At 39.0% G+C, this 17,961-nt stretch overlaps 2 protein-coding genes across 3 annotated transcripts in view; both read right to left on the bottom strand.

Annotated features, from left to right (window-relative positions):
* LOC108678122 (protein phosphatase PTC7 homolog) overlaps window positions 1-17,961 on the bottom strand; it is a 64,729-nt gene that overhangs the window by 15,585 nt on the left and 31,183 nt on the right. The window contains exon 1 of one of the 2 annotated variants that reach the window (XM_018166469.2): window positions 11,521-11,708. The exons of the other annotated variant lie outside the window; for it this stretch is intronic. Within the exon in view, the coding sequence (XP_018021958.1) occupies window positions 11,521-11,626 (106 nt within the window). The 5' untranslated portion in view covers window positions 11,627-11,708. Of the gene's footprint in view, window positions 1-11,520; window positions 11,709-17,961 lie in introns of those variants that run through there. 2 annotated transcript variants of the gene reach the window in all.
* LOC125178577 lies at window positions 11,829-13,270 on the bottom strand. The gene has a single exon (XM_047882681.1). It carries the CDS (start codon window positions 13,118-13,120, stop codon window positions 11,948-11,950), a length of 1,173 nt encoding a protein of 390 aa, XP_047738637.1. The 5' UTR covers window positions 13,121-13,270; the 3' UTR covers window positions 11,829-11,947.

Genomic DNA, 17,961 nt, shown 5'->3' with positions numbered 1-17,961 from the left:
GTCCAAGTTCACAGTAATCCAAAGTCAAAAGTTAGTTATCCTGACATTTAAAAAGAAATATGCCCAGCAACATCGCAAGTTACTGGAGAGAAGATACGTAGCAGTAGGCTGAAGAAGTTAAACTCAACAGAATGGAGAGAAAAATTAAATTATTACACCCCGTGAAGTGCCCGAAGCGACGAGGCTGGCTCCCAGCGTTTGTCATTTTAGTCGCTGAGAATACACGGGATCAGGAAACTGCGTTTGGTGGTCGACGCACCGGCACTGAATCCCGGCGTGGCCACACGTCTATGAGAATAGTAAAAGTCACAGTAAGCAGGGCCGCCTCCTACAGACATTAAATTGATGGGACATTCTGTCTCCAGGGACTGTCATTGAACATATACAAAGAGACTCGAGGAGCTGAAGCCTAGCGCCAACAGCACGCGAGGCGGACCATTCCTCGTCGCAAGCTTTACTTCACCTTCCAGCATCGCGGGTGCAAAATATGAACCCGCTGATTTGCATAATCTCGAACCTCTTCAAACGATTTTGTTAGTTAAAATTAAAAAAAACGTCACTCTAGAGAAAAAAACAATAATTTAACAATGCTTACAACTAAAAACCAAAAGGTGATATGAAGATTATTTAACACCACATATACGAAGTGATCACTGATTTATACTAAATAAGGAATTACTCACTATTCATGGTTTGTCAACTGGAATGAGATGGGAGTTGTGAGTTTTATGATACATGCAAAGACTGTAAATGTTTATTTTGGGTTCGCCATCAAAATCCTTGCAATCGACCTCTCTATCTTTATACCAAGTTTCCAAGCAAAGGCCGAAAACTTTTGCTGGTCTATTTTCTCCATTATCGAGACGCAGTAAACGGCAACAACGCAATACTCGAGTTCTTCTAAAGGATCTATAAACATATACTTGAAGGGCTTCAGGAGACACGAAGCAACACTTAGGGAGCATCATAAGGCTGGGAATCCTCAGGAACAATTGGAAATTTCTTCGTGGACCTCCACTCCTGTAGTCAAATGCATACAGTGCGATCCAGATTCTAGAGCATTATACGTTTACAAATTTCAATAAAACAAAATTACGTTTAAATAAAAAAAGGAGCTGATGAAGGAACTGGTTAAAGTCAATTAAAAGAAAAAAATTTTGAGACACAAAATGATGCGCTTGCCATCTAGTGCAATCGATAGGTCGAATATAGTATATGGAATGTACTTATAGCAATAAAATTCATGATATTTTGTCTCATTGAAAGCAAATTCCCATTAATTTCAATGCAACTAACTGGAAAATGACAATTTACAACATAACTGTAAATCAACTTGGTCCACGTGTTGAGTATGACTGCGCGTGGAGAAATACCAGACAGAAAATCTCGGAGTCCCTCGAAGAAAAAGTAACTTTAGATCATCAACTAAATGTTGTCATCAATCAGGGAGTCTTGACGTGCAATCTCCGTACGAATGAAGCAAAGAGGAAAACAGGAGGACGCCCGGAGCGTCTCATTATGAGAGTCTGAGTTTATCGATCAAACTCTAACTCGATTTTCGGGACACTTCGTCAGATGCAAGCTGCAGCTGCACGGTACTTCAGCGTCATAATAAAGTTGAAGGGCAAGAATTTTCAAAGCTAAAATTAACAGCCTCTTGTTCTTGCTCCCGAAAGGCTAAGAAAATAATAAATATTTACTTATCGTTCAAATAAGTGTGATGAAGCTGTGTCAGATGAGCTTCAGGGTCACTAATGTTCATCTGAAATCCTCAGCCGTTATTATGCAAAAGCCTTCACTTGCCACGTCATTCATAAACCTGCTGCAGGAACAACATCTTGAGCTTATGAATCAACTAAGATTCAATATAAACGACACACAAAACAATGCATATTACCAGATAATTTGCAACTAAGAGAATCGCAGTGATGGGGATTATATAATTGCTGGATTGAAAATAAAGAGGTCACCAGAATACACCCCAAGTATAAGGATGCACCTAAATTTTATGTTTAAAAAAATTATCGAGATTTCATGGATCATATTATCATAGTCTAGTTTTAGTGGGAAGCTGTAATAAATATATATAAAGTTTCAACAGTTTCTCAAGTTTTCTAAAAACTTCCTTTTCAATTACACTTAGGCGTCGAATAATGATTCTGGATAAAATGTAGAGGCTGGATGTATGTAGAGATATGAGGCTGTAATGCCTCATATCTCGGATACACCACTTGTACAGTACTTTGGAACGAAGAAGTAAACAGCACCGTTATAGTAGCAGCAGTATCCACAAGCACTTCGTTGAAGACCATAACAGCCCTGTTCCCAACAACATATCCGACTGTTTCTCTGTAATTCATTCTTTTTCTGAAGTATTAGACCTTAGAATAGCTGAGGCAATAGCTATTAGACAAAATAATCCGTACATCAATGTAAAATACCAAGAGATGCCAAATTTCCTCAATTTGTATAGATAAAATCTGATCTGATATTTTAGTTTACTGTATATTTTTCTGAATTTCTATTCCTTCCAGATTATCATCTTGTTCACTCTGATGATGGCTAAAGTGTAGATAGCCGAAACGTTAGAATATATGGATTTTAATCTCAGAACTGCGATCGTGTCTTTTTTTCGACGCCTAAGTGTAATTAAAAAGGAAGTTTTTAGAAAACTTGAAAACCTGTTGAAACTCCATATAAAAATAAAGTCCGATTTATTATTTCTGTAATAAATATAGTAAAAAAAACTACGTTGCGTGGCAATCAATTATCCAATGTCAGCCTGCATATCCTCGAAGAACTCCTTAATTATTTACAGCACAGACTGATGAATTGCATGACATCAAGCCAACGTAGTCAAGAGAAAAAGCGTTGCGAAAAAACCATGCAATTTGCATGATGTGGACGACAATAATTTTTGGGCCCCATATGACGATTTAACTCTTGAATTTTCTCCAATTAATCAAGGGTAACGGCGAGGGATTAAGGGAGACGGAGAAAGACGCAAATCGAAGTAAAAAATAATTTTCTATTGCAAAAAACGACGACGCTACGAAACCGGATTTCTTATCTGATTTGGCACATAAGATAGATATACATATATAGTGGGTTCACATTTGACATTGAACATAAAATATTTAGATTGGCTTCCCTTTTCCCGACTTCAGGCGATATGGATCTGGACGTAAAGCAGAAGAAACGGAGGTCATTGAAGACAATTTTTGTTTGATAAGTTAACTTGAAAATAAGCGATTTCATGGCTCTTGGACACACATTTGTTCATGGGCACGTCTGAGGAAACCAATAATGCTGTGAATGACATGAATATAGAACCTTCCATCTGAACAGCACATCTGGAAGCTAATCAATGTCAAAATGATGTGCGACATTATAGATTTTAGCTTTAAATCAATCTAGGCAATAAGTGACGCTATTTCAGAATGCTTGTATAACTATGAGAAGTTCACTTGCCCAGTACCATTACGTCACAGAGAAATGAGCACAATGCTATGATTTACAAGATCTACAATACAGAGCAGTGGTCGTGTAACTTATAGCTCTAACACGAGCACTTCACCACTAATAACGAGTCGTAAACGACGCCAGGATAGAGGCAGTTGTGCACAAGGAACTGCCTGGCTGGAAGGACGGCGAGGTTTGAGCAACAGTAGAGTTTATAGGCATGCATAAATCAGCCGTGAGAGGCCGGCACGTGGCAGCCCTGACCTATAAAGACCTCCCCATAACGCATGACCGTGAGTAACGCAAAAAATGCTACAAAAGTCTCAGTGTTTGGCTACTCTTCAGGACTGTCTAGGATAACTTCGTTTTCTGCAAACATTGCACAACAAGTTGACCTGCATGCATTCTTTATTGTTATATACTTAACATTGAGCTAAAATGAAACAATTATACAAGTAATCAGCTTAAATTGAATTAGATGGACTAAATGTAATCAATTACTTTTCTGTGTTTTGCGACACGACCATTTCAGAGCTAGAGCTTGTGCGCTCACTTGATGTAAGCATTAGGAAAAGAGCTAATAAACGTTACTTCACCTATCATAGGCGAGCAGTCGCGACTATGAGGCCTTCGTCAGAAAGACTGTGCTCGGTTATTGCCTTGCAGTCAAATGAAATCTAGAGAAAAAGCTCAGGAACGCGAGACAAATATCGAAATTTGCAAATAGACGAGCTTGCAATGATTTTAGTATTAGTTGATTTCTGTGACTCCGCGTCAGTCGTGGAAGAAAATTCGCAGGAAAGGAACCGAATTCACTAACTTTAGTGTAAAAGCGCGCGCGAGGGTTCGCAAGAAAAATTAACAGGAACCTTTATTTCGAAAAAGAAACCACGGAAGCACGGCTTTATTGCGCGTCATGAAGCCAGGGATGAAACAAAGACAGAGCTCCAGAGAGAACAGAAGCTCTTCTGCCCGGCAAAGAAAGAAAGATCGTCAGCTGTCGGGCGGAAAAGCTCTACGCATTTCGCGAGCCTCGAGAGTAGGGACGACAAAGTCTCGACACGAGAACACTCTTCTGTCTCGCTCTCTGTGGCTCCCAAGATTGAAGTGAAGTTGGTGATTTATGCAAACCACTGAGCAATGGAAATGAAGTTTGGCTGGTGATTCTGCACAACGTGAAGTTAGCGTGAATACAAAGTAAAGAAAATACGGAATGTTGTAATCGAAGCTTATCCTTTTACTTATTTTTCCGCAAATTCTTCGTACTCATGTCATCTGCGTTGCTCTAACTCCCTGAAATATTTTATAGCAGTAATTGCGTAACTGTCACTATAGATACAGCTAAATTTAATCCAAATATTATTCCTTAATCAAAAAGTTCATAGGCAAACCCTTAGCATAACTATATAATTCGAACATATTTGTAAAGAGAAGGTGAAAACAAATATACTCTTAGATTTGCTATAAATGCATATTTAAGAATCCAGAAATAACAAGCGAGAATGTAAGAATAATAAAGATAATCTAGTAAAAAATGAAATCTTTTATCAAGACGCGTTTCAGATGAAGTGACAATCTCTTCCTTCCTCCTCTTTATGACCCTAGCTATGGCAATGAAAATAAATTCTCGGAGGCAGTAATTCTCTCTAGCTCCTGGAATCACATGTTAAGTCTGTTTTACGAGCTGCAATAAAAAGCCCAGAAACAAGGAAACTCGTAACCATTGAAACTTTGAGACCCGTCGCTAGGGAGCTCATGCGGGCACGTCAAACGAACCGTTTTGATGGCCGTGCATGCTCGGGGTGGTGAAGCCCCTGTTTAAAGTAGGATCACGAGCAACAATGATATTTAGCAAACATGTTCGCAAAGTGACGAAGGTACACGAAACAATTTTCACAAACATTGTGATTGATATTCATTCTATGATAGCAGCACACCAACGATAACGTCATGGCAGACAGGGCAGTCTTACTTGAAATGATACGATGATGATACTCACTGTCAACTTTATAATCTACTCAATGCTTGGACAATACATTGATCAATTACTTGGGAAAAATATCCGAAGGTAAAAGAGATTTAATGAACAGATAGGATTACTCCTGAGGCATGAACGTATCCTAGATAGTAAATAGAACGTTAGTACACATTTTGAACGTAGCTCTATGGGGACGCGTCGTTGTTCGCATGTACATGACGTTATACATCAGGAAATGAATACTCTGTACCTGAATTACAGCTCGTTTTGTCATTCGCCAAATTGCAGCGAACGTTTCGAACGCAGCTGTGTTGTGCAGTGCATCTAAACGCGTGCTGTCGCTATTGACAGACTTGTTTTAAGTAATCGACATCGCATGCAGTTGACTCATATAAATATTGCCAATCCAAAAGCAATATAATTCATCAAACTATAAAATGTCATCATTTTGTAAATAAATACATGAAAACCAAGATAATAATTTAAAAACTCACTATTATTCAGAAACGCATCAGACATGAAAGCCTCATGATGCAGAGTAAGTCGTAAATCACGAAATTTTCAGTTGTCTTAAGTAATAGACTTGCTCAACATTTATGACAAAGTTTCCTTATGACAAGTGAAATGCAATAGCCGGTTTGTGCAGCATGGCGACATCTATGTAACACTACGGTGCCTCAAAACCCACAAATGACGAAACTTGACGCCCATGCGTGAATCAATTTTGCCACAAGTTCTCAAGAAACCCTGAAAGATGTTTCATAAAACCAAAAAATTGTTCTCATTTTCCTCTTATATTCAAATAAACTTGAGTCACAAAGCCGTACTTCTCAAATTTACCGCATAGAACGTTTTCATCGTAATTTTCACGACAATATCTTCTTTTCGCTCACGGAAAATACAGATTCAAATTAAATTTCGTCACGGACATCAAATTGCGAAATCAGACAAGTGCGAATTTGCCATAAAACATTCATGTATTCTCCTGCATGGAGTGTTGGTAGTGGCAATGGGACCATTTCTGACAAGGACTGAGGAAACACTTGAAGATAAGTGCAAAAATTAAGCCTGAATGGCTACAATGAAATGTTATGCGTTTGCACAGGCTGGAGCTCAGTACTCTGGCATATGATTAGAATTCGGAGCACCAGCTGCTGCACGATCGAAACAATTTTCCCAATATACACGAATGTAAAATTTACCCATGAAAAACCATTGAATGGCAATCAGAAGATAATTGTTAAAGAATTATTTCATCATTTAATTTCTATATTTTTACTTAACGCATATCGTAAAATAACGTATGCATGCCACATTGTTTAGCCAGTGCACTTGCATGCAGTGTGTTTCTCATTCAGAAAAAATTAACGAATACAGACTGACATAACGCATTTCTTGGATGAATAAGAGTTTTAACCTCCGATAACACGTGAATTGAAAAAACGGTTTTGGAAAAAGAAACAAGGGCGGAATCACAACAAGAGGGGGCGAGGACATCACATGAACACACACACACATGCCGGCTCTGAACGTACAATAGGGCTTCATTTGAGAGAATGGCTAGTGCTTCCAAGAGCCATCAAGATCCGAAAGCAAGAGAATAAGGCAAGAAACAAACTGCCCAGCAAGTAACTTTGGGAAAAATCCAGAAGCATTAACTTTAGAAGAAAGTGCCTATGATTTCTACGAAAAGTTAAGGAAAATAATACACTGAGTGGTGTTTTGCGTACATAGACCAAAACTAATAACATTCCAGAAAGACGAAAAAAAAAACAAAAGACCATGAATAAAATAAGCCCAATTGGCTGAAGCTGTACGCATAACGGACAAAAGCAGCCCTGCACCGCCCATTCCTAATTAACAGCGCGTCCCCTCTTTCATTAGTATTGCAGAATAATTCAAGACGGTAACAAAAGCGTCACTCACGACGCTTGGCCTGGAAGCATTACCTCTTATCCGTAAGCCCAAATCGAACATTAAATGAACAAAGGAAGTGGAAAGCTCATCACGATTCAAGGCAAGAGACGCGACGTCACTCAAAGCCGCGAGTGAAACATGCAAGCGGCGGTTGGCTATAGTGCTCCCAAACTCGCCTTGAAAAGCGAGTGCCATGGCATTGAGATGCTAACTCGACTTGAATGGCATTCACATGCAAACTAGCCTTATTAAGTGGACGGTGTGCCTGAGCACGGTGCAAGCTTTGAAGGCTCAGCCTGTTCAAAGCAGTCTAGGAAACTTGACAGCTCACTTTTAACAAAATAATACCGTTACTACAGTTATCAACTATGAACTATCAGTGAGTAAAATGTGACGACGTACGTTCACGGAATAATGAATAGCAACAAGCAAAACAAGGGAGCAAATTTATCAACTTAAATAAACAACTCTTGAATCAAGAAACCAAGAGAGGAAAAGTTCAAGCAAAATTTCATAAAATGGTTCGCTATTAGTTTTAATTCATAAGGTTCAAATTATATAAAAATATTTATATTGTTACATTGAGGCAGTTGGTCGGCACCATGGAACCGCTTACCTTCGAATAGTTGAGCATGTGTGGAGGAGAAACTTATATACGCTCCAGCGAAAGATCTTACGAGACTAGACAAGGCCAAATTATTCCCAATTAACCACCTTCCAGGTAGCATCTAAGTTCAAAATGGTTAATTCTTTAATTATGATCTTACACTGAAACTTTTGCTCGCATCTGGTAATAAAACCCCCTCAATACAGTACAGTTACTCACATCAATAAGTAATCTAAGCAGCAAGAACCCATGTTAATCAAAGTCTTTGCAGTAGCCATAAAATACAGTAGCCAGTTGCTGCTGTAGCCATAAATTAAAAAAAACTGCTATGTCATGTTGCAGTAAAACTTAGGAATGATGCCTCATGCATTAATGAGAAAGTTATTCTTTCCATTTTCATTTTTTCATTTCATTTTATATTTTTACGCAACTTATCTAAATGCAAAATGTAAGTGCGTGACAGCTGTCAAATGTTTAAAAAACAGTTATGGAGAAAGTTGGAGAAAGTTAATGTATGCGACAATTTTTTTCCAAAACAGAGCAAGCATTTAAAACTAAAACAGATCAAAAATTACAGAATAATTAAAGATGTAAACGGACACGTTATCATGAGATGTTTTACGAACATAGACAGAATCTAGGTCACAGCAACTATCAAAGCTGTGTCATGCAGATGCATATAGAATTAATACACTACAAAACAAATAAAAACACATAATTTATACGGTAATCAGCACAAACCTAAAACATCATAAAAGCCATTGCATTTATTCATGCCCTCACAATACAATATATTCACTATGATGATGACTGCAGTAAGATTATCCCCCCAACAGGACGCATTATTGATTTGCGCCCTCAGTAATTGCAGCGCTGGAGAGACAGCCTTCATCCTCCAGCCCTCGACAATCACCAGAATTGATTGGCTGCGGCTTTTGCTCTCATCCCAAATGTGCTGCTTCCATCTTAAGCGTACTGATACAAATAGCGGCGCGACTTCCTTGTTACCCAAAATTTGCAAAATAGAGGCAAATTAGTTTACCCGCGCTTCAAAACAATCAAATACCTCGGACCTAAGGTCGGAAATTAGTCATCATTAAGCTGTAAAGGTGGAAGTTGGGGATCGTCGTCGATTTTCAGCCATGGGTGGTTTGACATTCATCAGCAAAAATTATACATTTAGAGACACAAAGGAACCCCACAATTGAAACCCGCATTTAGATACTACAAACTATTTTGGGGTCGCTCATGAACATAAAATACCAGTAAGAAAATGACTGTTCATATGAAGCGAGATAAATGCGAAACTTATTTCATTTGCCAGGATATGTATTATCAGGAATCCTGGTAATTCTATTTACAAAGATTCCCCTTCAGCCGAAATTAGATAGTTTTGATATCGTTCGTGGTTTACAAGACCAATTTGACTGACAAACCACAGCCCATTCTAACAAGAAGACATGACAATAGTTTTATGGTGTTGGCTTTCTCCAGAGCATTTTTCTGCAAATATTTTGGGAGATGCGAACACTGGACCTGCCAGTGAAAGTCAGATAAAGCAGATTGCTTCTTTCACGGCTTGAGTGTAGTTTTACGACAACTCATCCTAACTGCCTTGGATGAGCACAAGAACAATGTGTTGGTTGGTGGCAGTGCAGTCAGCTGCTCCGTAGCTACTTTCTTAACAAGCACACCATGTGCTGTCGTAAAACGAAAACGTGCCTTATACAGTGGGGGGAAATAAATATTCGTACACTTGAAAAATCGTATTTTAATGTATGTAAGTGCACAAACTTAACAGGAAAAGTGATTTAAATTATGTATAGAGACGCATAGTATTCAAAAATACTATCAAATTGCATTGAGATTTAATTTCTTTTGATAGTATTTTTGAATATTATGCGTCTCTATACATAATTTAAATCACTTTTCCTGTTAAGTTTGTGTACTTACATACATTAAAATACGATTTTTCAAGTGTACGAATATTTATTTCCCCCCACTGTATATGTCGTGCCGAAATCGCGGAATTGCCTATTCCATGGAATCGGCAGCCAGTTTGCCGAATCTTTAGAATCAGCATTTCTATACTATAGGCATATGAGGCTAGGTCAATCAGCCAAGTTCCTTTTTTTTAATATTTAAATATAAAGGAATCTGACCGAACTTGACCTAACTTTTTCTAAAACACTAAAACTCTAACTGTCGATTTATCTTCTACCTCTAACGTCCGGTTTTCTGAATCAGTAACGAAATGCTGATTCTACAGATTCGACAAACTGGCTGCCGATTACATAGAATCGGCAATTTCGCGATTTCGGAACGAAATAAATAACTAATAAGACACGCAAGACCATTTGCAAAAGCTACGCAGCACTGCAACACTCTTGCCATCAAATGGGAGTAACTGGAAAAGGGAGTAACAGGTGGGGGAATTTTAAATTTAAAAATTGTTTTAGATGTTTTGGGGGGATATTCCCCATTTTCATCAATAATACGACTATTCAACACAATTAAATTTTATCACTTGGTTAACTAAACTTGTGCATATTTTTTATGCAAGAGATTTGAGCATAAGAAATTTTGCAATAAAAAATTCAAAATTGTTTACGCATATTATGTATAACAAGTCTGATCTCGTTTACGGTGTGAAAATCTCTTATATAGAGTGACAGCTGCCGAACGAAATCATAGCCGTCATAATAAAACCTGGAGCATCAATATTGTCAAATTTTAAAATCATTCAAACGTCAAGTGTCGACGTATCGTGAGAGAAAGTGCAGGGTTTAGATTTTCAGGGGCAAATACAAGTCGTCGAGGTTTGTATTAAATAGGAACTCGTATCATGAAACTGGAAGTTCCAATAAATAGCATGAAATGATATAGTCACCTTTGTGATAAATTTCAACACCAAAAACGAGTCTAAATAAATTTAAAATCAATTGATTTTTCGGTGTATTTAGCAAAGTGTTGTAAACGCAATTAAGGTCATCTACCTAAATAAATATCATTATTTTATGAAAAACTTGACGATTTCCAGAGGCAGTGAGCACCGGCAAAGAAATAAAATATTTGCTGACAGGATTTTCCATTTCTCGAGCCACTATTCATCTCGTTCGGTATTGCACTGGCAATCGACTTTAAAGAAAATCATGAGAAAAACTTCCCGATTTTCTCGTAAAGCCCAGAGGAATTGGGACCCGTTTGGGACTCGAGATTACCGTCGGGTTCAGCATTATTATTGGGAAGCAGCGACGCAATGTTGGAGCATTGGATAAATTGAAGGGTAGCGATGCGAAGATCACGAGTCTCCATCAAAGGCTCTCAATAGAATCCCCGAAAAACATGGATGATAAAAAATAAGAAATAACATGAAATGAATAACGACAGTCATCGACGGCGGAGAGTCGACCAAATGTTGTCAATAGATAACGACTTTCGTATTGGCGGAAAACTTTCGAGATATCTCTGACAATGTAATGCCGACGAAGACCGTTTTAAAGTCGTAACCAAGGCAATCAAATAAAGCATAAAATGATGTTACAAACGAACTTACCTCTGAATGAGCACGCCGAAAGAAGAACGCGTTGCAACGTTGCTTGATCAGCAGGATTATCAATGTAAATGAAATGGCATTCTTCACGAAGGATTTTTTGCTGCATATTCACGCCAAAAATTTACAAGGAGTTTCACAAAAATTGATTGATCGGCAAGCGATTGAAGGAGTCCAGTTGGATGCAGTAGGTGTCACTCTCAAGTACCAAGGAGATGATTTTGGCCATACGTGTTTCTCACCATGCAATGAGTAATATGATACAAAGATAATTTGCACTAATGATTAATGACTGAAAGTTGAGTTGGGAGTTATCAATTTGTCAGAAATTGCAACACACACGGGAGCAGGGTTGAGAGGATCAGGTACATGGTGGAGCTGTAACATTAGCAAGGCACTGGCTGACTTCCTAGAGGGCGTCTAAAGTCATTCAAGTGGGAGGTAGCAGGAAGAGGTCCGGTTGCTGTTCCTCGAGACTGTGATATCGTTTGGTCCGAGACGTCAGACTGTGGCTCGCAGACGAGCTGAGTAGCAATAAGTGTGCTTGTGGAGCACACTTGGCGGCCCACCTCGCTCCTGACATCGTAACTTTGGTACCTCTCAGATCGAGGTGCCGCAGGGCTCCTGCAAGTTCGGTGCGCTGATGCGCGGCCACGGCAGGTACGGGTGGCAGACTTGCATACTCGCGCTGGTGCTGGCTGCTCACGAGCACAGGCTTGAGCTCCTTCCATCGTCGGTAGAGAAATCGCCAAGCGCACCGCGATGAAGCTCCAGGCTTCAACACCATGTACCGGAGTCCAGCGTCGCTCACGCTCCTAGAGCCTTTGACGCAGAGCACCTGCAATGAAGGGCAGCTGCGGCCGACCATGCGCATCATCGTGTCGTCAGCGGTGTGCCGTAACTGGAGGCGTGTGAGATGCGGCAGGCCACAGAGGAGAGCAGACAGGGTAGGCAAAGTATGAGGAAGTGGCGTGTAGCTCAGAGTTCGTAGCTGAGGAATGTAAGCCAGCAACAACAACAAAGGATCAGGCTCTACTTCAACCCAGTGCAGATCTACTGGGAGCCATGGTGGTCTGATTTGTTGAACTCGCCACACAACTGAATCGACACCAACCTGCAATCTGCACAGCCAGGTCCCAACCTGCTTGTAAGTTTCATGAGGAGTTTCAGCTTTCAAGACCTGCACCACCAGCCGAGAAACTTTTTCGATTGAAAGCTGACTCAAAGTAGGCACTTCGTCGTCTTTGGGGCGGAGTAATCTGGAGGAGGGGTCAGCATCATGGTCGCGCAGTGCGTTACTCATGATTTGAGGGCTATTTGAACGGCTGTCATGTAGCGACTTTACTACGCACGACACGGTGTCATAGCGCCGGAAATGCTTAGGTTCACATCGCGTTCTGCCCGAGATGCGGCTGGCCTTAGGGGAATCCGAGGGTCGTGTAGATAGAAAACTTATCTCACTAGGCCGCTTGTTGTACACCGTACTGGGGTGAAGCGTTTCAAACACCCCGCGACACCCCGGCACACAGCAAACAGAGTGCAGCTCCGTCAACGGGAACACAGCGCCCATCTCTGACCAGGTATTATCGTCCTCTGGCTCCATCACTGAGATTCAATGCAATAGTTCGCAACCGTTCCACAAGCTCATGAAGTGTTTCAAATTGTCACAGATATATGGGTGCTTCATTTTTCAAGACATAAAGATTGATTTTTAGGCCTAAAATGTCAATTCTGCACAAAACGGCTGTAGGAATACGAGGAAATATAGAAATTACTAAGGAGATAGTTTCTTCACTTGGCGCGGATAAGGATTTATGTACATGTTATTAAATTGAGGACGTTCGGTTCAAGCGGCATAGATGCGAGAAAGATAACGGCATAATTTTCTTAATAAAATTTTAGATTTTTCAGATTTATAGTTAAAAAATATTTCAAAACTTTCAATAAACATTCACTGGATAATAGTTAAAAATAAAATCGCTCAAATCAAAAGCAACATTCAAATTATCACAGGATATTGAAAACGGAACAATGAACAAGAAAATGACACGAACAAAAAAAATTGACTGAACAAATTCTATTATCACTACAGCAAATTCTCCGCAAGCTAAGACTTGTTCGGACATCGAAGACAGTATGAGATGTAACAGGAACGTGTGGGTGCGTCAGTGTGAGAACATTGCCTGCTTCGCAGGTACAAATTAGGAGGGCAGACTCTTGTTAGCTCAGCACACAAGGGTTACCCCGCGCTTGGGGTGTATGCACCCTCTCTATACTTCCAGCGTGAACCCGCAGCCACAAAGCGCAAGAAAACTTTCCACTAACTTCACCGTAATATTAATGGAACTTCACTTGAAGCCAAGAGATGAAAAAAAAATTCTTTCGCACAGTCAATGCGAAACTATTATAAGATACTTTCAACAATGAAGTTGGGTAGAATAACCTCTGGTACTAGAACCTTTTTCATTAAGAGCAAGTTTCATATTTACATCTTATCGTTCCTAGAATACATCAGAATATTTTCCTGAAATTTGCAAATAACATAGTTCAGTATTACATTGTTGCGTCATGGTATAAATAAAATAGAAATTCATAGCTAACATGACGGAAAACTCGAACTGAGATATGAAACCTCAAAATTGAAGAGTTTTTTTATTATTTAAATGAACATCAACGCAACGCATGAGAACTGGCACTATCATGTATAAGTGACTAAAACGTAAATTATACAAATTGGAGAGCTCGTTTATCACTCGAAATATGTACACATTTTCCACATCGCAACGTTGAAAGGACATTCATATCAACTTTCATATGCCCCTATTGGTATAGACGTACGCCATGAAGTAGTTCCGCTCTCGTTATACGGATTACTTTCTATTGACAATAGCGTTCGAGAGTGAAGCTAGGCTGTCTTAAATAATAAATAATATAACTCAGTACTCACTGCAGTGAGTGACAGAGAGCGCATTTTCTCGTCGACGAAAACTTGAGGTCACGGACGGACGTAATTTTAAAATTAAAATATTAAAAAAATTAATTTTTAAAATCAATAATTTTGTAATTTGATTCTTGCGTTGTCTCCAGCTTTACGCAAGTGTGCAAAATTTCAGATCGATAGGATAAGTAGAAGTGTGTTAAATTTAGATTATAAGATTTGTAGCAGACAGACAGACAGACAAACAAGAAGTGAAGTTAAAGAGAAGTGTTGTAAAAAGGAAAGAGCAACCGTGAAATAAAATCAATGTGATCAGCAATGTGATCATGCAAAGAACAGCTCTAAGTTTATTCAAAATATTTAATCCATAGAAGCGGTGGTTGGGATTATTGGGCGCATTAATCTGTCCTAATATCGCGCCTAGCGCAGGTAATCAGCGAGAAAAAGAATGAGCACTTCAGCGCTAATGAGCTAAAGCAAAGTGGCTAGTCCAGTCAAAACACGGCTTTAGGAAAAATGTGTAAGCTTGAATTTAGCCGATCAGTTCCGCTAAATGATGCTCATTTGCCAGCGAAAAGCAACAGACTACTCTTCTATTGCTGATTAAAACACCACCAAAAATTATGTGCAAATACATCAACACAAAATTAACTAGTTTGACAACAAGTGAGTGCATTATCTAATAAGAAAAACAAAAAAGTTGAGTGAGTCACTATGACTCACTACACTTCATATTTTACCCCTCGCAGGTCCCACACAATCCGAATAACTAAACAGTAAGTCTTCTGGTGTGTAAATAAACTCATTGAAACGCACGGTTTTTAAAATTAATTCTCGCTCAAATGAGTCCAGCATGATTTTTTGGATGAAAGATCTAAAATATATTATATTCTCACGTCTAATGATCAGAATTTATGCGGGCAGAAATGATAAATAATGTTGTTTATTTGAAAAAATGTTATCGGTTTATACCTATTATGTTCGACATGCCACTACATATGTTCCCCAAAAACAAAATCCAGTTGCAGTTATACCAGGAACACGATGGTTCATTTTTACAACACTTCTCTTTAACTTCAGTTCTTGTTTGTTTGTTTATCTGTCTGCTACAAATCTTATAATCGATTTTCAACACACTTCTACCTGTCCAATCGGTCTGAAATTTTGCACACTTGCGTAAAGTTGGAGACAATGCATGAATCAATTGACAGAATAAACAATTTTGAAAAATTTAATTTTTTTAATTTAGAAATGAAATTTAAGAATTAATTCTTGTAATGTTTGAAAATAAAATTAGAAATAAATTGTACATGTGTAACATCGGAAACACTGGATTCTTTAGAAGTGTTGTCTTTAAAAAGTAATTTTTAAACTCGTATTATTTATAATAGATCTGGAAGGTTATCGAGTTCACGAAGATAGCATACGACTAGACCAGGAACAGCATAGATAAATAACGTACATCCATGTTCAGAACTTCTACATCCACCGATTTTACTCAAAAAAAGCAACTAATCAGTAACTTGTAATCAGTAATCAATCAGTAATCAATTGCTAATAGAAATTGTGAGCATAAGAAGTCAAACTATATAACTTATTTTCCGAGGCCAAAGACCTGACGGTCTCGTCTAGTTTTGCTCTGCAGTATCTTAGATACGGGCTTCAAAGTTCAGAGCCAGGGGAGTTACTGGACCGCTTAACGACCTCAGGCTTGCCTAGCGGCTCACACCTGGTCTGGCAAACGGCAAACCCCTGCAGTTGAGGTGAAATTTTGACGTGACTAAGAGGGCCAAGCATATGGAGTAAGAGGGCCGAGCATATGGAGTAAGAGGGCCAAGCATATGGAGTACGAGGGCCGAGCATATGGAGTAAGAGGGCCGAGCATATGGAGTAAGAGGGCCGAGCATATGGAGTAAGAGGGCCGAGCATATGGAGTAAGAGGGCCGAGCATATGGAGTAAGAGGGCCGANGACGTAACTATATACCTGTCTCTTATACACATCTAGATGTGTATAAGAGACAGGAGTAAGAGGGCCGAGCATATGGAGTAAGAGGGCCGAGCATATGGAGTAAGAGGGTCATGCATATAGAGTAAGAGGGCCAAGCATATAGAGTAAGAGGGCCGAGCATATGGAGTAAGAGGGCCAAGCATATGGACTAAGAGGGCCAAGCATTTTATGTGATCATCTGCCGGTGCGTTTTTGGCAAGTTTGGTGTGATATATACCTACCATCACAGCCATTTTTTGCTTTATTAAGTACAACGATACAAACGATCACAAATACAGTACACATACTACGAGCACTCTGCGAATGAATATTTACCAAGGCACAAGAATGTCATATTAAAAATTTCTCACACTTCTCTTCTTATTTGAATAACAATAATTGCATTTTAATTGTTTAAAGAGGAACATAAAAAATAATAAAAATGAATATTTAACGCAAAAATGAAATGATTCGTGTACCACACAGAAAAAAACCTCGAGCTTTAAGGTCATGTTTATCAGAGTTCAAACTGAAGCCTGATTAGATACCGACCGAAACTCAAGTCCACATAATATTTTATCATATTTTAGTGGCTGGCCTTAGCGTTGCTGCCAAGACTTCTCAATTTGCACCTTATTTCGTGGCGTTTTCCGGCACAGCCTCCCAACAACAGCACTGCACTGCACAGCCTCCCAGCAACAGCACTTAAGTTTGTGTACTTACATACATTAAAATACGATTTTTCAAGTGTACGAATATTTATTTCCCCCCACTGTATGTGTCCCAAGAGTGAGGAGAATATCATGCAAATAAATCACGAAACGAACGTAACTAGAGCTGTGTGCGTCATTCAATTAACACGCCCCTGATTATGAACGATCAATGCGGCTTAACATGGAAAGGAGCCCCTTCAAGAGTACGGCCAAGAGAAGCTCAGCTCATATAAATTGAAGGACCTGCTTTTTTCTTCATCATCAAGGCAGTCTAATTAAGAGCCAGCGAAGCAGAAGGAGCAAACTAACTCCCGGTAACGACAACAGAACCCTGATGAAGAGACTTATCCAACACTCTCGTAAATCCATGGCTTCGCAGAAGAGATTTTGTACGATTTCGAATTGAAGTGAATAAAACATGATGATTGCTTCCATACAGTAATTCATGGTTGAGCAATGAAGTTACTACGGTTCATTTAGTTTGTAGAATTTTCAGTATTGATGTGGGCATAATGCAATAGTTTTATTGGTGTGAGGACTATGAGTATGACAATACACTATAAATGCATTTTGAGAATATAGGTACATTGCAATCGGTAAAATGACTATTAGGTTTCATACATTTTGAATAATCTTGCAAGAAACCGAATTACAAGTAAGAAAGAATCTGACTATCTCCATTTCAAAATTAGTGAAAAAAAATTTTTCGAATAATAACTAAACAATTTTTTTTAAACAAAAGACCGATAGATGGTCGGCTATTTACTGCTTAAATAATTATTAACGAGTAATAAAGTTAATGAAT

The sequence above is a fragment of the Hyalella azteca genome, unplaced genomic scaffold, assembly GCF_000764305.2.
Source record: "Hyalella azteca isolate HAZT.00-mixed unplaced genomic scaffold, Hazt_2.0.2 contig11024, whole genome shotgun sequence".
In the NCBI taxonomy this organism is placed as follows: Eukaryota; Metazoa; Arthropoda; class Malacostraca; order Amphipoda; family Hyalellidae; genus Hyalella; species Hyalella azteca.
Note: the sequence above shows the minus strand (reverse complement) of the source record. Positions and strands in the feature narration are given on the sequence as shown.

Bases quoted from the DNA above. Each gene is read 5' to 3' on its own strand.
- LOC125178577 (XM_047882681.1), bottom strand. From the start codon at position 13,120: ATGGAGCCAGAGGACGATAATACCTGGTCAGAGATGGGCGCTGTGTTC.